Source organism: Rhinatrema bivittatum, chromosome 6, assembly GCF_901001135.1.
Source record: "Rhinatrema bivittatum chromosome 6, aRhiBiv1.1, whole genome shotgun sequence".
Lineage (NCBI taxonomy): Eukaryota > Metazoa > Chordata > Amphibia > Gymnophiona > Rhinatrematidae > Rhinatrema > Rhinatrema bivittatum.
Genome location: NC_042620.1, coordinates 276,382,144 through 276,406,400, shown reverse-complemented (window position 1 = coordinate 276,406,400; position 24,257 = coordinate 276,382,144). Strand labels below are relative to the sequence as shown.

The 24,257-nt window shown below is 42.9% G+C and overlaps 1 protein-coding gene across 2 annotated transcripts in view; it reads left to right on the top strand.

Annotated features, from left to right (window-relative positions):
- Positions 1-24,257, top strand: part of DLG3 (discs large MAGUK scaffold protein 3) — a 507,232-nt gene that overhangs the window by 166,355 nt on the left and 316,620 nt on the right. For both annotated transcript variants that reach the window (XM_029607251.1, XM_029607249.1), the window contains exons 8-9: positions 2,885-3,041; positions 7,370-7,472. In XM_029607251.1, the coding sequence (XP_029463111.1) occupies positions 2,885-3,041; positions 7,370-7,472 (260 nt within the window). The remainder of the gene's footprint in view (positions 1-2,884; positions 3,042-7,369; positions 7,473-24,257) is intronic.

The following is a 24,257-nucleotide window of genomic DNA, read 5'->3' as shown; positions in this document are numbered from 1 at the left end:
AATATGAGAAACTCCTTTGTCCAGGCTTTTGAGTATGTGATTGGAGAGAGCAGTTAGAAGTGTCTCAGTGCTGTGGTACTTCCGAAAGCCGAATTGCGATTGAAAAAGGATGTTGTGTTCATCTAAGTAATCAGTTTGTGGAGAGCAGCCTTTGTGGAGAGCAGCCGGTCTGAGGCTCCTCTTCATGTGCTGTCCCCATGGTAATTCAACACTTGTGGTGCAAGCACATCCTGAATTCTCATATCGTGCATCGTGAGAATAGAATTGGTTTTTTTTTCATAAAATGAATATTTGGATAAACGAATCTTAAAATATAAAATCCTCAAAAAATTTTCAGCATCAATCCTGAATTGCAGAGGATCATGTAAACAAAGGATAGACCTTTTGACAATACTGGTAACTGCTCTTCAGAAAACTGTACCTGAGAAAGATTAATTATTAAGGATTGAATTTGCTCTGCAAGCAGGTCCAATAATGTTCCCCTTTGCAGTGTAAAAAATTTTCTCTCGATCCTCTTATCTGGATTTCTCTCTTTTTGATGTCCCTCCTCTTTCTAAAAAACAGAGAATGATATCATGGTATGGATGATGATGTCATCCAAAATTAGATTGTAAGCCCTGTGGGGATAGGGAAATGCCTAAATACCTGAATGCAGTTCGCTTTGATATACAATTTGAAGTCAAACAATCAACCAAAATACGGGGAATGTAAATTTTTATGAATAAACTCTAGTGTCTGGTTTCTTTATTATGGGTAACGACCAAAAAATACCGTTTTTATTTTTAATTTTATATATGAACACAGTGAACAGAGACTAAGTTCATATTTATTTATTTATTTATTTATTTATTTATTTATTTATTTAAGGGTTTCTTATATACCGAGGCACGTTTGCAAAACATCACCTCGGTTCACAATGTAACATAACTTAGCAGCAAGCTTTACAATAATAATAATAATAATAATATTAATATTAATAACTTATTAATAAAATAACAATATTAATATAAAATAACAATATTAATATAAAATTTAAAGTAAAAAAGGTATATATTAGCATTGAGGTATTTCCTATTTTTGGTCGTTACCCATAATAAAGAAACCAGACACTTGAGTTTATTCATAAAAATTTACATTCCCCGTATTTTGGTTGATTTTTTTATAAAAGAAAGGGGGAATTTCATTTTGAGGTTGACGGGTAGTTTTGGCTAACAGTACAATTTGAAGTGCCAAAAAGCAAAATATAAGAACGAAAGAAAAAATACCTGAGCAATCTTCAGATGAACTATCAAATGTGACTTTTTTCTTTGAAACTTTTTTTTTATATTGATTTGGATTACCCCAAGGATAATCACTTTTGTCACGCTTAAATTTCAAGAGTCCAACTTGCAAAACTATCTATGGTGCACCATTTGAGCACGTAAATGGGCATGCAGAAATTATGCTAGTATTTTTTGAATTGTGTGGGAGGAGCCCAAAAATATGCACATATGTTTCAGTACGTGCATATATTTGTAATGCAGGAACACATATAATTTTTATACCCATTTTATAAAAATATGCACACCATAATTGTAACAATTTGCATGTAATAACCCAAAATTAAATGCAGAGGCAGGCATTTTATAAAGTATGCATGTATTCCGCTCCTAACAATACTTACTTGCACATGTACTTGGACTCACCAGTTCACTTGGACCTTCACTAGCTCATCTAGACTTTCTAGCATTTCACCCTGAACCCCCACTAGTTCACCCAGATCTCCCACCCAAAACCGCAGCCAAGTCTGATTTCAATTATGTGAGTCAATTAGCAGATTTAAAAGTGTACAGACATGTTTAGTAATGTATGCATGTATATCACTTATAAATTAGTGACTTGCATGCATACTTCGAACCCTGCGCAGAATGCCCATAAACTGCCCATTTTTTCCCATTTATCATCTACACGTGATACTACAAGTAAGCGCATAAGGTTTATAAAATAGCATATATATTTGCATATATGCTACATATGAGCATATATGCTAGTTTGATGCACCCACCTCATGCACAACTCTTCGAAAATTACCTTCCAAAACTTTATCAATTCAATTTAAAATATCTCCACTTTTTTTTTAGTAAATTCAGAGAAATGTGTATCAAAAGTTTCCACAATTTGTATTTTGGTCCTGGCAGTTTCCTCCTGCTCCTTTGTACTTTCAGCTCAGTTGGAACCAGGGCTGGGATCTGGTGCCAGGAGACTTTATTCACAGGAATAAAGGAATGTTTTTCCCTCTCTTCTATCCCCACCAAAATTATGTTTAGTCCAATCATTACAGTGATAATCCTGGCATCCGGCGGGCTCCTTCTAGAAACCTGCAATCATGGACCCTGAATGCAGCCTCTGGGTATCATCCTTTTTTGGATTAATAATGTTTCATAATTAAAAATTAGATTGAATAAATTGATTTCAATTCTAAAAATAAATTTCTGGCAAAGTTTTTTCTGACTGAATTTTGGTTTCAAAACCTTGCATTTTTTTTTTTAATCTTTTTGTTTGAACTGTTTGGAAATGACAGGAAGTGTTTTATCACCCAGGCCATCTCCTCCCTGGCTATGTCTCCCGGAAGCTGAAATCAGCTGTTCTCTTGTACATATGCCCAGATGGTGTCCTGAATGCTCCAGGTTGTCCAATGTTGCAATCCCAGGAACACCTCACCTGAAGTTCGTCAGCTTCTTAATTGGCAGATGCTTAATTTGTTTGCAACCAGTTGAACAGGCTGAGCAGCTTTAGGTGGAGGGCGGTCCTGGCAGATTCTGGCAGCCTCACATTAGGAGCTGCAGTTCTGTTGCACTGGATTCTTTTTTTCTACCTCTGACATGTCTTTCCGTCGGGTTTCTAGGGAACCTCGCAAGATCATTCTCCACAAGGGCTCTACAGGACTCGGCTTCAACATTGTAGGGGGAGAAGATGGTGAAGGCATTTTCGTCTCCTTCATTTTGGCTGGTGGGCCTGCGGACTTGAGTGGAGAGCTGAGGAGGGGGGATCGCATCCTCTCGGTATGTTGTTCTGATTTGTATCTAAGCTGTGTCTTAGGGAGGTGTGTCAGTTTCCCCACAACTTGCTTCTCATTATTTTACATTATACATTAGTTCAGTATGCATGACACAAAAACCAAGAGGATGGATGACAGTCAGGTACCACAGACAACTCTTCTTACATATTGGGTTAGGTTGAAAGAAGACTAGAGCTCCATCAAATCCAGCCTTCAATTCACTGATCACTAAGACCTCTGTTTTGGGCATTCTCTGAGATGTCCTGGATTTTACTATAAGGACACAACTCCTCCTCACTATCTAATTTCCCTTCAGACCTGAGCCAACTCTGGAGCACAGGAACTGGAAGTCTGTGACTCCTCCATTCACCCACTGTGCCAGTGAGCCCCTGAATCTTTAGGGTTATATGTATCTAGTCTCCATAGGGTTTTCAGCAGTGCCATCCTACAAAAGAACCAGTGTCAGGCATACTCTGCAAATTCTATCAGTGCTCGAACTGGTAACATATATCTCCATATGTTCTTTACTACCCTCCAGTCCTCCCAATTCATTCATCCTTTTCTGCTCCGACCCCACACATTCTTCTATTTCAGCTCCTACACATATTATCTAACCGTTCTTGTTCCCATTCTCAATTCATCCATCCTTTTCTCTCTCATCCCCTCAAATCTATCTATTCCGGCCCCTGCTTATTTTACCCATCCTTTCCTGATCCCATTTCCTATTCATCCTTTCTTGCCCTGCTGCCCTTTGTGTCCATTCACTGCCAATGTAGTCACTGACTAGGTCTCAATTTCTATGGGTTCTAATCCACAAGACTAGTTTTTCTAACTTGGGTAATATCTCTAGTCCTTGTCATTTATCCCCTTTGGGAATAGTCATTGCATGCCCTGGACTGATGAAGTGGCTGCATGACTCCTTTCACAGTGCTAAGATTATAAAACATGTCATGACCTTATTTGGATGAAAGCTGCTCTATAATTCCAAATTATCCCTATTGAAATGGAGGAAGCAGGGAGGGTATAGCCTAGTTTCAGCACTGCCCTGCCCTGCTACAGAAACCAACTTGTTAGATGATGAAATAAACAAATAGTGTTCTTAACTACAGAGAGTTGAAGCCCAGCTGTCTTTCTAGACTCAAGAACCTTTCCTGTTCTCCATAAAGCATTGCTTGTAGACCCAGCACAGTACAGGAGACATTGCATATACTGAAGGGCCCACAGTGATAGGTAGAGAAAGGACTAGAACTTGGTGATTATGTTATGACTTTGGATTCACCAGGGTAGATTTTCCAAAGGACCTACTTCGTTAACTTCAGAAGATAACTGAATAGACTCAAAAACTTTTGAATAATTTCTCCTGTAGAGCAACTAAATACTGTACAACTTCGGTTTACCAGATAGCTGAATATAGCAGCTGGATGGGGAGAATAGCTGGTAAGCCTGGATTTTGAGCACACATTGACTAAGTTAGGCCAATTTTAAGCTGCAGTCTAGCCAGCTAGTGTACAACTGAAACTTAGCCAAACAATAACCAGGTAAAACACAGCTTTAAGATAGCCACTAAGTAGCTTAATGAATATTCACCGCAAAGTGTAAGGTTTTACTGTCAATCCATTTTAGGCATAATGTATATGAGGAAGCAACCTAGAAATATAAATCAGAAGTAAAACTGAAAAAAGGCAACAAGTTAACGAAGGAGGGCTCCTGTCCTGGGCAATTTATTGTGCCCAGCCTCTGCTCCAGCCCTAGGCAGCTTGTTTTGCTTAGCCTTGCCTCTTATCCTGGAGAGCTTGTGTTGCTCACTGTGTACTTCTGTTGCTGGATTCTTGTATTTCTGTCTTTGTGTCTTTCTATGGATTTTGTGAGAGCTCAGTGAGTACTAAAAAGCTTTCCATATATGTCATTTTTCTCTTGGCTGATGAGTCACTGAATGCATATCAGACCTTAGACTAATGCCTCTATGTTCTTGCTTTGTGGCTCCTGCTTCACATCTCTGTTCACATCCCAACTTTTTTTTCGCCAGTATTGCACTGTGAATACAGAGCTAAGGATGTTTTCTTTCCTGAAATGACATCATTAGAGTGACAGCTCCAAGGTGTGACGCTCATCCTGAGTACTGCATTCCTTCCTAGTGACTTCATTCCCCACTACTGCACCGTGAATATAGAGCTGAGGATGTATTCTTTCCTGAAATGACATTATCAGAGAGCGATGGCTCTAAGGTGTAATGCTTATCCTGAGCGCTGCATTCCATCCTAGTGGCTTCATTAAGTAGGCTTTGCAAGCTGTAGTCTCACATTCTGGCCATCTTGGATTCCCTTATATGTGCTCAGATATTTGATAGAAAAAGATAGAGAGGCAGACAGGCTACACTGAGTAGCTACTGCAGTGCTCTGTGCCTGGAAGACAGGTAAACTGGAAGGCAGGCACTTACTGAGTAACATCCACTGTGTTTGCAGTGCACTTTACTCAACCGGCCCAGTTCTTGGTTTCTAATCTATACTGTCATCACTCTTCTTCATCTTCACTCACACCGTTAAAGATCTTCATTCACACTGTTTGCAGATCAGATATTAGTGGTCTGGTATTGTCAAAATTAAAACCTGTTTGATAAAATATTAATGTTTACAAGTCACCGGTTATTGGCCAAAGAGGCAATGAAGTCAAGCAAGTGCTGAATAGATAAGACAGAGGAAAAGAAAGAGGGAAATAGTATTAAGATACCGGGAGAAGGGGCAGACCTGATGGTTCAGTGGCAGCGCTGCACCCTGTCATGCAAAGCACTAGGGGTAATCCCAGGACTGGGGATGCTGCAGAGATAGCATTCACAACTTATGGGGGCAGAAGGGAGTCCCAGCCATTGCACAATGGTGACAGTTAGGGCCCCACATTACAGGGGTCTGCAAGAACCATAGGTGTGCAGTCCCTGACTGAGAAATGTTGCTGCAATGACTGGGCTAAGTTAGGAGCAAAACTCCTAGTAGTTATGAATGAAGGATGATGGTTCCATAGTTCAAATAGAGGCGGGTTTCGCTGGAAACCTAAAGAAGGAAAAGCTGGGAAAGCTCCAGGATTCCTACATGGGGCAGATGCAGCTGTATTCTGGATGTAGAAAGAGGGGCTATATCCCCTGTAATTTCTCAGTAATAAAGTTGTGGCTCCATGGGAGTGGGCTTCAGAACTAAGGCATATGTATCCTATGCATGCTTTGTACATGTTACCAGGTGCCCTAGATATTGTGCGATCTCTGTACATGTTATCATGTGTGCTCAGGCCTGATGAGACAGGGGTGAAGAAGGTGGTTTTACCAAGGCCTTAAGCTTGGAGGTAGGGGTGCAGTCGAGGGGATGACCCAAAATTACAAAAATATATTTAGAAAATAAATAACATGTGGAAATAATTGTCTATACAACTTATCTGCTGTCATATTCTCTGTTTCTGCATTCAATAACATGCTAGAAAAGGCAGTTTGATGATGTGATATTGAATATGAGCTACTTATCCATAAAAATGGAGATCTATATTTCAAATGCAAGTATCCCATTAAAAAATGGCACTTGATGTTAAATTGTCTCAAATTTCACACTGCACCCTACTTAGACAGAAAAGTATTTTATTCTCTTTAGATGGACCATCATAACACCCATGCTGAGATTACTTAACAAATTTGTCACCTTTCAGCACATTTGGTTCCTGTCTAATCATTGGTTCATCTTAGCCCTTTTCGTTAATTTTTATATTGCATATAAAAGCAAGAATAATGAACTTCCCTGTATTCTTTAAAGGGAGCTAGATGTACCTGATGTGGTATCACGTTGCATGAGCACTGCACCAAGGGCTCGTAAAGACGCTATTCTGATGAACCTACAAGATGGAATAATTCGAGCCCCTGATGCACCGCTCACGAAACATTACATTGGGTACATCTAGCTCCCTTTAAGGAATACAGGGAAGTTCATTATTCTTGCTTTTATATGCAATATAAAAATTAACGAAAAGGGCTATAATGAAACAATGATTAGACAGGAACCAAACGTGCTGATAGGTGTCAAAAATATAAAGTAATCTCAGCATGGGTGCTATGATGGTACATTTAAAGAGAATAAAATTATTTTCTGCTTAAGCAGTGTGAAATTTGAGACATAATTTAACATCAAGTGCCATTTTTGAATTTGAGCTACTCCCATGGCAATAGCTGGATTAGGTATTATGACCTTGTCAGAACCCATAGGAATGCTCTGCTAAATATAAGAACAGAAGTGTCTTCAAGAAAAGTGTGCATATGCCATGCAGAGAAGGATCTGGAATAAATTAGTGTTTCTTTCTCAGGTGAATGGTGTAAACCTGCGGAATGCGACTCATGAACAGGCAGCAGCAGCGTTGAAACGGGCAGGACAGACAGTAACCATCTTGGCACAGTATAGACCTGAAGGTAGGCAACAGAAGCTTCAAGTCACACCATGCAGCATATCTATCCCACCATGGCTGACCTACTACTACAACTACTACTACTATTTCTTTTATGCTTTTAGTAACAGTCTCAAAAAAGGCCACTCTACCCTGTTGCTAATAGTAAGGATTCTTCCTCACAGCCTTTTGTGTATTAAATTAAATCACTCTCCTTATATTGCCTACTTTTGACAAATCCTACCTGATCACCATTTATCAAAGCAGGTAAAATATGTTCCAGTCCCCTTGTAAGTACTTTAGCAAAAATATTTTTCTCACTATTCAGAAGGGAGATAGGACAGTGCAAACTACAATCCTTGCGTTCCTTAGCATAGAGTCCAGAAAGGAGGCATTTCTCAGTATTTTGGTAAACAAGAATTTCGTTCTTGGCACTGATTTACATAAAAATTGATTGAGAAGCCATCCTCACCAGAGCTGTTGCCAGAGCAAAGTGTCATCATGGTGTCATGTATCTCTTGACAAGTTATTTCTCTGTCTAATGAAATCTTTCCCTCCTCGCAGTCGTCTCAACTTAATCTTAGCCAGAAAGCTATCAATTGCCCCCTGATATATTCTGTTATATAACCCACAAAATATTCTGTGCGAATCAGAAACAACTTCACCTAGGCCAGTTTATTGAGCCAATGATTTGCTGGGTATATTGAACCCTTCATTTTGAGACTAACAGTTTGTCAGTTTTGCTACCTTTATCATAAAACCAGTTAGGTGTGCAGTAGATTCTTCCTGTATCTAGCATTTATGAGAGAGTTAATTATAGTTCTCTTGTGAGTATAACAGCTCATGCAGATTGTAATGTACCATCTTTCCTATCCAGAGCCCTAATTTCTTGAATCAGTCTTCTTGCCTCCTTCCTTTTTATATTGCTGTTATATGCATCCAAAGAAATCTGTTCCCTTCTTATAACTGCTTTAAAGGGATCCCAAACCATTTTTTTGGTATCTCTCTATCAACATTCAATATAAAGTAGTTTGCTAGCATTTTAGCAATTTTTCCTTCAACCCTCTCTTCCTAAGAAAGCTAGACCTAAGTTTCCAGCATCTTTGAGGTGAGAAATTCCACCAACCTACCAGTTCTACTATTACTCGTGTGTGGTTGGATCCTTGCCAATCTTTGCCCTTTTTCACCTTGTTAAGAATTCCTTTGGCTACAAAGAGCATGTCAGTTCTGGAATGGGCCTAAAGTTGAGTCAAATAAAAGGTATATTCTCTGCTTTCCTAATTCATTTTTCTCCACACATTCATCAGTTGTGCCTCTCCCATGACCCCTCTTGCAGTCTGATACATGATTAAAGTTGCTCCCCATTGGAATTTCTCCCTCTGCAAATGCCAAGAAGTCCGATAAGGCTTTAGCTAGGAAAGCTGCTTGGGATTTGTTGGAGCAATATATTGAGGCAATAGTAATATAGAACCCAACTGTGCCCTTATTAAAAATCTCTCACACATTTTTGTATTTCTGTTGGGAAGCTCTTAGTAATTAAAATCCACACCCCTTTTTGTCTTTGACACTGCAGAGACTAGATAGGTTTCCAGAATGAACATGCTCACAAGAGAGAATTCTCTACATTATTAGAGATTTTTTTTTTTCTACTAGAAACACATCTACCCCCAGGACATTAAATTCTTGGTAAAGTTTCACTTGACTTGCTGTCAAATTGAGGCCTTTGACATTTAAAGCTGAGCATAATAAATCTTTTGATAAACTCATGTTGATGTTGTATGTATAATATAGTCAGAACTACCATCAACCTGGCAACCAGACAGATTCAACTCATCTACCAGTTGTTCCCTCGGCAGAACAGGACCTGACATCTCAAACCAAAGTGAGCAAAAAATATACATCTCAGAAGAAAATAGTAAAGAAACACAAAAAAATCTTTTAGATAAAACCCTATCCCTCCATCATTCTTGAGCATATTAATATCTCCCACCAATACGGTAAACCAAGGACCTTCTCCTCCAAGAGCCCTAAATCTAAAAACCTCTCCCCTGGTTCTGTCCACAGTGCTCTTCAACTCACCCCTTTCTCATACTATTAATGCCCTTCTTCTTAAAACTCTTCTCCATGTCCTTCCTCACTCCAGTATCCTTTTCTCTGTCCTTCCTTCCCCATTCTCCTCCTCCGTCCCCATTCCTCTACTTAGCCCAGTACTCCCCTCCTTGTCCTTCCTTCTCCTACCCAGTACTTTCCTTATTGTCCTTCCCCAGTATTCTTCTCCTTTATCCTACCGAAAATCTCCTTCCCTCCAGTACTCTTCTCCTCGACCCTCCATGTTTTCCTTTCTCTTCCCCAGTTTTCTCCCCTCAGTACTCTCCTCCCTGTTCTTCCATTGCTCCTCTTCTCTTCTCACACCCAATACTCTTTTTTTAAATTCCCGCCCCACTTAAACCTTAAGTGATTGCAACATATACACATTGACATTATATTCAGAACTACCCACCCATTCCTGTCTACAAATATTAGTTTCAAAATGAAAAAACTATGATGAAAGATAACCCCAAATAAAAGATTAACAGATTTTCCCCTTTTTAACTGTCATCCTTTACAAACAAATTGAACAGCTTAGTAACTAAGAATACATGGGATTCTGTCATAACTATCTCAAATTCCTACAAGATAGCTCATGCATTCCCTGACTTGAAAAACAGAGAACTAGAAGATGAAATATAATAGTGATAAGACACTCATATATTGCCAGGAATATCTTAGCCAATAGCCTAATTGTTAACTTTATCCCTCAGTGCCCTGTCATTCAAAAGGAACATTAGAACCAATCCTCTTTACAGATACTTCAAGGATGTTCCTTGATTAAGGGCCTCCCTTCATTTCATGAAGATAATGCCTATTCAGTTGTTGCCAAACTCCCTGGGGCGCTGCCCTAGTCATCATCTAGAAAAATAAAAAGAACAGACAAACCCCAACAAACAGAAGAATGCCAATATCAGCAGCTATTTTACAGAAAGCTGGTCTTTCAGATTTACTGTCTGTGTTCTTTTTAAAACTTGCATTATGCAGAACATAAGATTTGCCAAACTGAGTTATACCAAAGGTCCATCAAGCCCACTATCCTGTTTCCAAAAGTGCCAATTCAGGACATAAATACCTGGCAGGCTCCTAAAAGGTTAATAGATTCCATGTTGCTTATCCCAGGAATAAGCACTGGATTTCCCCAAATCCACATTAATACTGGTTTATGGACTTTTCTTCCAGGAACTTGTCTAAATCTTTTTTAAGCTCAGCTGCACTAACTCTTTCACCACATTCTCTGGTAATGAATTCCAGAGTTTAACTCTGTTCAGTAAAAAAAATAATTCTCCTATTTATCTTAAATGTATCACCTAGTACAGGGCTTCCCAAACCTGTCTTGAGGACCCCACAGCCAGCTGGGTTTTCAGGATATCCACAATGAATACGCATGAGGTAAATTTGCATGCACTGTCTCCACGATATGCCAGTTTATCTCATGCATATTCATTGTGGATATCCTGAAAACCAGACTGGCTATGGAGTCCTTAGGTCAGGTTTGGGAAGCCCTGGCCTACTAACTTCATTGAATGTCCCCCTAGTCTTTGTACTTTTTAAAAGAGTAAACAAATGATTTGCATTTACTGGTTCCACTTCACTCATTTTATATATCTCTATCATATATTCCCTCAGCCACCTCTGCTCCAAGCTGATGAGCCCTAACCTCTTTAGCTTTTCCTCATAGGTGATTTGTTCCATCCCTTTTATCATTTTGTTTGCCCTTCTCTGTACCTTTTCTAAATTCCACTATATCTTTTTTGAGATGCAGTGACCAGAAATGTACACAATACTCAAAATGAGGTTGCACCATGGAGCGAAACAGAGGCATTATGATATTCTTTGTTTTATTCTCCATTCCTTTCCTAATAATTCAAAGCATTCTATTTGTTTTCTTGGTTGCTACCACATACTGAGCAGAAGATTTAAATCTATTACCATCGATGATGCCTAGATCCTTTTCCTAGGTAGTGGCTCCCAATGTGGAACTCCCATTGTGTAGCTTTAATTTGGATTGCTCTTCCCTACATGCATCATTTTGTACTTGTTCACATTAAATGTCATCTGCCATTTGAGTGCCCAATTTCCCATGTTCTTCTTGCAATTTCTCACAATGACTCCTATTCCATGATTTTTTTATTTCCTCATGAAGTACTTTGTTAAATGCTTTCCATAAATCCAGATACACTGTGTCAACTGGCTCACCTTTATTCATGTTTATTCACGCTTTCAAAAAAAATGAGGCAAGACTTCCCTTGGCTAAATGTTTGTTTTGTTCCATTAAACTATGTCTATCTATATTTTACAGATTACTAACAGTAGGTCTGCAATTTCATTTTTCAGTTTCAGCACTCTGGGATGTATTCCATGTGGTCCAGGTGATCTGCTACTCTGTAATTTATTAATTTGCCCTAGTACATCTTCCAGGTTCACTGAGATTTGTTTCGGTTCCTGTGAATCATCACCTTTAAATATAACTTCTGGCATGGGTATCTGCCTTACATTTTCCTTAATAAAGAGAAAGGAAATAATTAATGTAATCTCTCTACTATGGCCTTGTCCTCCCTTAGTGCCCCTTTTACCTCTCGATCATCTAAATTTCCAACAGACTACCTTGCAGGCTTTTTGCTTCAAATGTACTTGAAAACATTTTTTATTATTAGTTTTTGATTCTACAGCAAGCTTATTTTCAAATTCTGTCTTTGCCTTCCTTAACAATACTTTGCATCTAACTTGCCAGTGTTTATGCTGTTTCTTCCTTTGGGTTTCTTTTCCATTTTTTGAAAGATGTTCTATTGGCTAGAATAGCCTCTCTAACCTCATTTTTTAACCATGCTAGCAGTTGTTTGGCCTTCCTTCCATCATTTCTAATGTGTGGAATACATCTGGTCTGGGCTTCCAATTACACAACGTCCATGTCTGATGTAAACTCTTGAATTTTACAGCTGCTCCTTTCATTTTTTTTCCTGATCATTTTTCTACTTTTATCATAGTATTTAACTTTTAAAAAAGAGACTATCACAGTAGACTTCCTTAGTGTCCTCCTTTCAGTTATCAAGAGCTTCCTCCTGGAATTCATAGGATGTGAAATGTACAGGCAACATATCAATGTGCACTTGGAAGTTCCTTTTAATCAGGATGGTGGCTGCCAATACAATTGAAACATTTCTGTATCTCTCTACCACATTTTGTTGATCTCTGCAGAAGTTGGTTCTTGAGGATCTTTTCTTTCTCCATATGTTATATGGAATAGTTGCTTGGTATTGACATTTCTATTAGTTGTGCTATTCTAGTGCTTTCCTACTTTATTACAATGTCTAGAGTTATGTTCAGCAGTCCACACGCTAATCCCGCGAACCACTGCCCTCACCTCACTGGCCAGGCCCTAGCCATAGCAAGATGCTCCTGCTGTTGTGCTCAGTGAGGTGGATCCTTGGTCTGACCGGACAGAGGTTGGATGGAGGGGATCTCCGCTGATGGAAGTAGGTCGGAAGGCGTATCTGCAGCCGAAGACTGAAGAAAACTTCACCCTGGAAGCCCGTGATCCCTCCAGGAGGAGCCTGTGAGGACCCGGGCCGCTGGGATTTAGGCTTCACCCTAGAAGCCAAGATCCCCCCCGGGAGGAGCCTGTGAGGATTCAGCCGCTGGGACTTAGGAGAGTCGGCGTGGATGCGGAGACGAGGAGACGGACCAGGATCAGGACAGATGGAGAACAGCACACGAGGAGCCAGACCAGAGTCAAGACCAGAAGACAATCTGAAAGACGATAGCCCAGGACCAGGGGCTGCGGACCAGACCTCAGCGAGGCAGTGGCAGAGCAGGACCAGAGGAACTGGAGAACCGCAGGACCAACAGCAGGGACAAGGAAGACCAGGAACTGGAACTGAGGCAGGCACAAGCAGGAACAGGCTGGAACAGGCTGGAACAAGCAGGAACAGCAACTCTTCACTCACTAGGAGTCGACCGCGTTGCAAGGCAGGGATCCTCGGTCAGACGCCGGGTTTAAATCCCCGCCGGTGTCTGACGTCACAAAAAGGGGCCGGTCGCGCTTTCGCGCCAGAGGCCCTTTAAAAGGGTTCCCTCTGCGTGTGCGCGAGCCTAGGGGGGCGGGGCTACGGCAGCGTTCGGCGGCGTCTCCCTCGTGGAGACCCCGCTGTGTAGGCCCGAGCAGGCCCCAAGGACCCGCGGCTTTTGCTGGCCTCCCTCCCAACCGAAAAGGTAAGGATCCGGTCGCGAGCGTTGCGACCGGAACTGCAACACTTGCGGCGGGACGCTGCTCCATCCCATGCCTGGCTCCGCTCCTCAGCAACGTGTCACTAGCCTGCCCTGCAGCTGGATGCTGCTGACTTCCTGTCGCTGTGTCTCCCCTAGGCGTACATGTGGTAGATGGTGCATGATTTAAAGGGCCCAGGGAGGGAAAAGTCTCATGGTGCGGATGATGACCTCTCACAGCCTTCCAAACCTTCACCTCCTCACCTTGTCAACAGGTCTTCCTACTTGCGAGTAGTGCATGTTGTCACAGCTGTTTCTGTCTTCGTTCTCCAGTTCCCAAGTTCTACATCTTTTCTTCTCTCCCTCCTGTGTTGTCCACCTGGTATCTCCTTACCTTCCGGTCCTGCCTATCCGTCCTTCTAGTCTCTTCGGACAGATACCTGGTATTGACCTCAGCCTGACTCCTGGACAACTCTTGACCACCACCTGCTTGACATCTGGATATTCTTGAATGCTGGCTGCCAACCCCTGCCTGACTTGAATGCAGCCTGCCACTGAACTTTGCCTGCCACCAGATACGCCTCACCCATGCCTACTCCGAATCAGCTACCTTGACGGATCTCACCATCATCAGCAGAGGCCCCCACATAAGACTTGCTAGCCCCAGCACCCAAAGGCTCAACCTGAGAGGAACATGGGCTGGTAAAGGTGAAGCTCCACTTAGGTCTCTGCTACCTCCTGCCAATGGTGGGGATCTGCAAGGCTGCTCCTTGCAGGTTGTGGCAACCCTGCCTCGATCTAAGGGTCCATGAATTCAACAGATTGCCAAGGCTATGGATCCAGCGGACTTGACATCTCTGCAGGTCATCCCAGGTCTTGCCCATAAACTGCAAGACCAGCAGAAAATCCTCGCGATCCTGGCGGCTACTATGGACCGACTGTCCAAACAACTGGATGCACTTTCTATCCTGGCGGCTCCACTACCTCCAGCGCTTGAGCTGCTACCACCTGCAGCCTCCAGTCACCCCATAACCCAGCTGCTGGCTCCGCCCCGGTATGCCAGGGACCCCAAGCAGTACCACGGTTTCCTGAACCAGTACTGCATTACTTTTTCTTACAAGCATCACTGTTTCCGGATGATTTGACTAAGACAACTTACATCCTCCTACTATTGGACAGACGGCCCTAGCCTGGGCCTCCCCACTGTGGGAGCATGCAGATCCACTTCTGCACAATTTGCAACAGCTTACTGAGCTATTCAAAACAGTTGTTGAAGAACCCGGCCGCACAGCTACCATATTATCCAACCTATTCCACCTCCGACAAGGCTCCAGGACCCTGGCAGAGTATGCCATAGAATTCATGGCCTTGGCTACAGAGCTCAACTGGCAGGAGGACTGAATCATTGCAATCTTCCTGGAGGGCGTCTTTTCGAAGATTAAGGACAAGCTTGCTGCTCAGGTCCTCCCAGCCTCCTTAGAAGAACTTATCACACTCACCAGGAAGACTGAGTGCCAACTCCAACAGAGGGCTCAAGATGTTCGCCATATTCGAAATAATATTACCCTTGGCACCCTGGTTCCAACAGCCACTTTCACCTCTGGTACCTGCTTCCCCAACCTCTACCGCTCTGGAAGAGCCCATGCAGATGGGTTGCAGCTGATTAGCCTCTGAGGAGAGGCTCTGCTGGAAACAGCAGGGCCTCTCTATATTGTGCTGGTTGGGGAACACCTGTTGGCCCAATGCCCATTGAAATCAGGAAATTCCAGCACCTAAGATCCGGTGGGGAGATGATTCTAGGCCTTTCTATTCCTGCTCCCCAACTACTACTTCCTGTGACCTTAGAGTTGGGCTCCACAAGATTCACCATATAGGCATTTGTGGACTCAGGTTTCAGTGGGAACTTTATCATGAAGGAACTGGTGGATCAACTCCTCATTCCCCCCTGATAATCTTTTCCATTCACAGAGATCTTCTTCCTGGCCAGATCACCTTGACTACAACACCGGTGACCTTATGCACTGGCCTTCTCCACCAGGAAAGACTCAGTTTACATGTGATCTCCAAGGCCATTCATCCCATTGTCCTCCGATTACCCTGGCTCCAAATGCATCATCCTCAATTTGATTGGGCTACTATACAACTCACCAAGAGGGGTCAAGAGTGCAGGGACTCTTGTCTGGAGCATTTGGAACCCCCTTTCTACCTAACAATAGCTGCAACCCTTCTGGGTCTTCCTCTACAGTATGCAGACTTCAAAGACTTCTTTTCGAAGAAAAAGGACAAAACCCTATCGCATCACCACTCATAAGACTGTGGAATCAAGCTCATCCCGGATTCCAAGCCTCCAATGAGAAGGGTTTACTGCTTGTCATCTCCCGAGACTTGAGCCATGTCAGACTATATCCGGGAAAACTTGGAACATGGCTTTATCAGACTACCTTCCTCCCCAGTAGGAGCTGGAATTTAATTTGTGGCAAAGAAATACGGCTCTTTCAGGCCATGTGCATTGATTACCAGGGCTTGAACGTCTTCACTAAAAAGTACCATTATCCCTTACCATTAATATCAGAGCTCTTTGACACCTCCAAAGCACAAAGATTTTCACCTAACTAGATCTCAAAGGGGCATATAATCTCAACCGAATCAAGGCCGGCAACGAGTGGAAAACAGCTTTAAACACTTGAGACAAATACTACGAGTATCTAGTTATGCCTTTGGGCTTTGCAATGCATCAGCAGTTATCCAAAAGATGGTCAATGAAATTTTTCATGACCTATTCTGTACTTGTGTAGTCATGTACCTAGACGACATACTGATCTTCTCTCAAACCCTCAGCACCCTCCGACACGTCTGCAGCACCTACCAGAGAACAACCTATTCGCCAAGCTAGAAAAATGCTTTTTTGAAGGAACTCCACTTCCTGGAGTATATCATCTCTAGTGACGGATTTCACATGGACCTTGCCAAAGTAAAGGCCAACCGGGATTAGTCTCGACCAGTAGGACTTCATGCTCTACAGAGATTCCTGGGATGTGCTAATTATCGGCAGTTTATCCCAAACTACTCCTCTGCAGCAGCCCCCTTTACCACTCTTATCCACAAGGGTACCAAAACAAGGGACTAGCCACCTGAAGCCATAGAGGCATTCCAGAAGCTTAAGAATGCCTTTTTAGATGGTCCCTGTCGGCATCATCCAGGGCCCTCAAGACCCTTCATCCTAGAAGTTGATGCCTCTACCCTATAGCTCCGTCTGCCTGCTGCCATAATGTTTGTATTTTGGAGCAATCCCACCACATGTGAATAAATGTACCTCGGGAGGAACAGCCCTGCCAGCACAGGTCACTTATCTGACAGCTAAAACTATGTAATCTAGTTGGCGTATAATACCATCTGAATAGTAGCTTGTAACTGTTTTCTGTTAAGGCTGAAGAGATAGAGGATGACTTAAGCGATTGAAAAATAAAAAGCCTGTCTTCTTTGGGGAGGGAATAGCCTAGATCTTGTTCCCAATTTCTTATATTGGCAGTTATGTTCCTCAGAGTAATGTTCAATATCACATACAATTTGGAAATCATCCCCTTCATTAGGTTAGCATGCATACAATAACCTTCAAACATGGATCTCTCCCTAGAAAGTAAAGATTTTCCCTGAATGTCCAAAATGAAATGTCTAAATTGCATGTAGTGGAGGAATTCATATGGGGGAAGACCGTATTTGGTCTGAAGAGTATTAAATGGCAAAATACTATTGTTGGTATAAATATTTTATTTATTTATTTAAAACTTTTATATACTGACATTCATTTGCATATCACATCGGTTTACATTTAACAGTGTTAATACACCATGATTTAGAAAGTGAAAAAATAAAGTTACATGAAACAGGGAGGCGACGGAAAAAGATGGGAATGTAGTGGAAGAATAAAGGGTCCAGAGGGCGATTAGATAGATTGAAATGAAATGAAATAAAATAAAATGGAATGAAATGGAATAACTATTTACAAGATTCTGTATTGAGGCTATAGTTCAAGAAATTAACTAAAAGTAAAAAAGATAAGCATGTGAGGATTTCTTTGGAGGGGAGGAGTGGGGAGGAAGATTTTAAGGGAGAGGATGGTGGGGGGTGTTATTATGAATTGGCTCTTTTAAATAGCCAAGTTTTTAGTTTGTTTTTTTTAAGTTTTTGTGCAGTGTTCTTGGCGTAGTTCAGGCAGCATTGAGTTCCATAGTGTAGGTCCCACTATGGAAAAGGCGCGATCTTTAGTGAGAAATGGTGAGTGAGTTTGTGAGAGGGTAAAGATAGGGATCCTTTGTAGGCAGCTCTGGTTGGTCTATTGGAAGTGTGATAGTGCAGGGAGTCTTTAAACCAATGGATATTTTGGTTATGTAACGTTTTATGGATAATTGTGAGGGTCTTGTGATGTATTCTGGCGGGGATAGGAAGCCAGTGGAGGTCTCTGAGGATTGGCGTAATATGATCTATTCTGCAGGAGTTGATGAGGATTCTAGCTGCTGAGTTTTGCAGCATTTGGAGGGGTTTGATGGAAATTACGGGAAGGCCTAAAAGTAAGGAATTGCAATAATCAATCTTGCTGAATAAAGTGGCTTGGAGGACAGTTCAGAAATCATGGTGGTGGAGGAGGGGTCTAAGTTTCTTGAGGACCTGCAATTTGTAGAAGCAGTCTTTAGTAGTGTTATTGATAATTTTTTTAAGTTCAAGTGGCTGTCCAGAGAGACACCTAAATCTCTGATGTGCTGGGGAAAGGGAGAGGGTTGGTCAGAGGGGAGGAAGTTGTGGTGGTCTGGGGAAATGAGAAGTAGCTCTGTTTTTGTGGTGTTTAGGGCTAGATTGAGGTAAGTTAAGAGTTTGTTGATGGAGGTGAGACAGTTGTCCCAGGTCTTGAGAACTTTAGGTAGGGATTCCGTGATGGGGATGAGTATTTGGACATCATCGGCGTAGATGTAGTGCATTAGACTGAGTTTAGCGAGGAGTTGGCACAGGGGTAGTAGGTAAACATTGAAGAGTGTTGGGGAGAGGGAGGAGCCTTGGGGGACCCCACGGGTCAGGTTGATGGGGGTTAGATTCATGTTTGCCAATTTTAACCTTGTAGTGTCTGTTACTGAGGAAGGATTTAAACCAGCTGAGGGCAATTCCGGATTTACCTATTTCGGAGAGGCGGTCAATTAGTATGTTATGATTGACCGTGTCAAATGCAGCGAAAATGTCTAGCATGGCTAGAAGGTATGACTGGCCCTTGTCAAGTCCCTTGAGAAGGGTATCTGTGAGAGATATTAAGAGGCTCTATACAAGTGATCCCCTTAGCTTTCCAATTTTTGAATGCGCCGGCGGGCAAGCAAGGAGTGAAATGGGAGTTATAGAATAAGTATGAAGATTGAAAATAATGGGAGTTCCCTACCAGATTATTTTTCCCAAGTATGCCAAACAGTTAAGGTATGTTGGGTGGTAGGGGCCCATTCTGTCGGGTGTCGCCATGTGTGGCAAGGTTGCCAATGAGTGGCAGGTAAAGGCATGTCAGGCACCCAATACTGCTCTATCTGCAACCACTGCTTGATGACTGTTGAATTGTGCTATTCCACAATGGGTTGTAACTGGGCTGCAGCGTAGTACCATACCAGGTTAGGAACACTTTGACCTCCATTTAGTTTAGACTGATACAGAACTGAGTGGGCCACCCTGGGGGTCGTTGCTTCCAGGTAAATCTAGAAAGTTTTTTTGCCATGATTTTAGGAGAGTGGCAGATATTGGAATGGGGAGGGTTTGAAAGAAATATAAAACCTAGGTAAGATATTCATCTTGATCATGGCAATCTTACCCAACTAGGAAAGGGAGAGGCGATCCCAGGTAGTGAGGATCATCCTTTCTTATCCCGCTATTTCTTTAAAAAAGAAGCTTGTGAGATAAACACCCCCCGATGTAGGCCTTAAAATTATCTCATACTATGACTGGGGAATAAACTGAGCTCTCAATGTGATGGAAAAATTCTTTAATGAGAGTGTTATTATTGTAATCTAAGTCTTGCAACAATGAGTCATTGAGATGCCAAAAGTTTTTTCTCCTGGTCATAGTAGTCGAAAATAATATCTATAGAGATAGGGGAATGGTCTGACTATGTAATTATGCCTATTTCTGCACCCAACACATTGTCTAATAAGGATTTATTAACTAAAAAATAGTCAATTCTTGAATAAGAATCATGGACTGCTGAGTTGAAGGTATACATGCGAGAAGCTGGGAAGCGGTGGCGCCATAGGTCTAATAATTGGAAGTCCTCTATAATGGCCCTCAACTTAGTTACATGAAGTTTAGCTAAAGTTGAAGTACCTTTTGATGTATCAAGGTTAGGAGATAAAGTTATGTTAAAATTACCACCTATTAATAAATGTCCTTTATGGTGTTGTAGTATCAGTTGGTGACGTTTCTGGAAAAAGGTGGCTTGTTCTTTATTAGGGGCATATATGTTAACTATGGTATAGGTTATGCCGTTCACTAAGGGGTAGATTTTTAAAGTTATGCGCGGGCGTAGATTTGTTCGCGCAACCCGGCGCGAACAAATCTACGCCTGATTTTCTAACATGCACGTGCTGCCGCGCGCATGTTATAAAATCCAGGGTCGGCGCGCGCAGGGGGATGCACAATTTTGCAACCTGCGCACGCCAAGCCGAGCAGCCTGCCTCCGTTCCCTCCCTTCCCCTACCTAACCCACCCCCCAGCCCTAACTAAATCCCCCGTACCTTTGTTAAGAAAGTTACGCCTGCCCGAGGCAGGTGTAATTTGCGTGCACTGGCGGGCTGCCGGCATGCCATTCCCCGGCCCAGGGGCTGGTTTGGAGGCCTCAGCCCCGCTCCTGGGCCGGCACCACGCCCACAGCCCCGCCCACGGAACGCCCCCGAATGCCGCACCGCCCCGACATGCCCCCCAAGGAAAGCCCCGGGACTTGCGCGCGACGGCGACCTATGCAACATAGGCGGCCAGTCCCCTGCGCGTGTACATCCGGCTGGATTTATGCGCGCAGGGCTTTTAAAATCTGCCCCTAAGTGTCCATCTCCCGGAGCATAAGTTTTCGTTTGTATGGGGAATTTAAACCCTTAACAATAATGGATGTAATACGAAGGGGTGGCATTGTGGCATCTAGGTGTTAAAAAATTGGCAAGATAATTCTTCTGTTTTACTCATATGGGGTTCCCCTTAAATCTCTAAACATCCCCATGGGATATGGAACACACACTCGTGCTTGATTGGCCCGCAATATTCAGGAGGCACATAGAAACATGGTGAATCACCTGATATACCCATGCACATAAAAGCAAAGAAAATGTGTTGCAAAAATGAGAAGCAAGAAAAACTACATTGAAGGCAGCTAAACCCCCAGATGACAAGACCCCCAGCCCAAGTAACTTGGCCTGCATATCCCCTTTGCAGGCCCACACTACAGCCAGAACAGGGAGAGCGGTTATCAACATCGGGATGGAGCCCGACCGCGCCCAGACATCTAAATAGCATGATAGGCATCAGAAACCGAAAATAAAAATAAGCCATTTTGTTGGCTGGTTATAAATTAAGGTGCTTAAGACAATAGAGGCAGGTGGCTGAAAGTTCAGTCTACTAAAATTAGATTGACCTCGCTAAGAAAATGAACCAAAGTAACTCACTTAACAGTCCACAAGAAACAAACAGTTATGTTCTGCCCTTAGCAGCTGATGAGGCTCCAGAGTGGCGGCAAAGGAGACTGTTGCACTTACCCACGCGCAGCCAACATGGCTGCGCGGTTCTGGATGAAGTGAGTTTAGGAAGTTTGGCAGTCGTTGCTGTGGTCGAGAAGCCATGTGAAGCCAAAATAGATAGGGCATCGGCTGGCGTATATATTTTATGCGTAGTTCCATATAAGTTAAGAGACAAACCAAATGGATGCAGCCAGCGGTATCTGATGTTATCTTTTATCAAAAAGGATGTAACTTCTTTTAGCACCTGTCGATTTTGTAAGTTTGCTTGAGATAAGTCAGAGAAAACAGCAATCTCCTGATCCTCCCATTGCCAAGTGGCCTGTTTTTTGGCTGCCTGTGCAACCTTCTCTTTAATTGTGAAGCTATGGAAGCAAACAACAATATTGCGGCTTCGATTCACCATGGAGGCACAGAGAGCTCTATGAGCTCTGTCTAGCACAATGTCCGGTAGTTCTGAGGTCTCGTTGGTTTGGGTGGAGGAGAGAAGATGTTTGCAGAATCAAATTATTAGGACATTACAGTCCTCTTTATCTGGTGATTCTTTGAACCCCCTGAAGCGCAAGTTACTCCGTCGTGCACGATTTTCCAGATCAGCTAGTTTGACTTTCAGGTTCTGGTTGTCTTCCTGCAGGTCTAAGCAGATTGCCTTTACATTATTAGATGCCTTCATCTGAGAGTCCAGGCGGCAGTCCAAATCATCTATTCTGTGTCCCATTGAGGCCATTTCCTCGTGAATCTCCTCCATATGTTCAAGCATCTCTTGACAATAGGACTTAATATCTTTGCGGAGATTTGTGAACCACTTTCTAAATTCTGCTCTGGTGGGAACATCGGTGTGTTAAAGAGGTCAGTATGCGATTGTTGGTCCTCTGGGCCTTGCTGATCAGCGCTATCTTGGCCTTCATCGCCGCTCCCTTCCATAATTGTCTTGTCTCTCATGCAGGAAAAGCAGCGACAATCAAAATTTAAGCTTAAAAAGCGCTGCGATGTAGATGGATGGTTTGAGCGGGGTCGGGAGCTCCGAGTTTAAGCTGCCATCCCGGTTGGTGATGTCACTTCCCCCCGTCCAGCACCCCATTTTAAGGTGGGAGAGAGAGTGAAGCTAAGCACTCTGTATCCACACCTGCAGGTTCCTTCATGCATTTGGCCCCACGCGACATTGGACCTTTCTCTATATTCTGACAACTGGAGCCCATCACCTATCAGCTGAAACTACCACATATGCTTAAGATACATAACATCTTTCATGTTTCATTACTTAAGCCACTGGCCCTCTAGGGGCCTACCCAAACCACAGGACACAATAATCAACTGAGAAATTGCATATGAAATCAAAGAGATCTTAGACTCCTGTAATGGAGCAGAAAAATCGAATATCTCATCTCTTAGAAGGACTATGGTCCAGAATAAAATTTCTGGAAGCCAGACTCCAATATCCTGAACCACAATCTTTTAAAGGAGTTCCAAAAGCATTACTCAAAGAAACTTAGAGCCTCAGGGAGGAGCTTTAAGAAGGGAGGCACTTTCGTTCAGTGGTCGTGGGCTAATCCTGTGAACCGCCACCCTCACTTCACTGGATGGGCCCTGGCCGCAAGACGCTCCTGTGGTGGACACTGCTCTCTCCCATGCCTGGCTTTGCTCCTCTTCACGGTAACATGCCATCAGCCTGCCCCATGGCTGAATACTGCAGACTTCCTGCCGCTGCACCTCCCATAGGCACGTGTGCGGCTGATGCTGCAACATTTAAAGGACCCAGGGTGGGAAAGGTCCCACAGCATGGATCCATGACCTCACACAGCTAGGCCTATAAAAGGCCTATCAGACCTTTAACTTCACGCCTTTGCAACAAGTCTTTCTATTTACTAGTAGTACATGTTGTCACAGAGTTTCCTGTCTTTGGTCCAAGCGCTCCCTGTTTTCATTCTCCAGTTCCAGTATTTTCGTTCTCCAGTTCCCATGTCTTCAGTTCTTCTCTGCCTCCCATGTTGCCTGCCTGATATCTCCTTACCTTCCTGCCCTGCCTATCAGTCCCGCCATTTTCTTCGGTCAGATACCCGGTATTTTCCTCAGCCTGACTCCTGGACAATTCTTGAATGCTGCCTGCCGACCACTGCCTGACTCCTGGATACTCTTACACACCATCTGCCACCGGATATGCCTCACCCTTGCTTACTCCAAACCAGCTACCTCGATGGATCTTGCCATCATTAGCAAAGGCGCCAGAACCGAAAGGTTCAACCAGAGGGGGGAACATGGGCTGGAAAAGGCGAAGCTCCAGTTGGGCCTCTGCTATCTTTGGGCTCTTCCTTGCAGGTTGCGTCAACCCTGCCTTGGTTCAAGGGTCAACAAACTCAATATCTAGTTTTCTTGCATCAAGCTTTTTATTGGTTGGAATTCCTCAAGAGTGGTGATGTATTACTTTATTGATCTAAATTGGAAGTTCAAAGAAAAAGGGATGCTTAATCAGAACTTGATCTTCTTAAATTTTTCAAACAAGTAGTTAGATGTTTAAAACTCTATCTTCTTAGTCAAGTATACAGACAGGGCCAGTGCTAGGGCATTTGCCACCCTAGGCAACCTTCATTATTGCCCCCCCCCCCCCCCCCCCCCCAGTTTTATCTAGTGATGGCAGCTCCTGCATTCTTCAGCTGCTAGTGTAATGGGTTCTGTCAGTGGCCCCAGGCCTTCTCCTGTGAATTTCCTCCATCCCCATGATGAAGCGCTCTAGGTGATTGCCTAGTTTGCCTAATCTGCAAATATTCATGCCATCT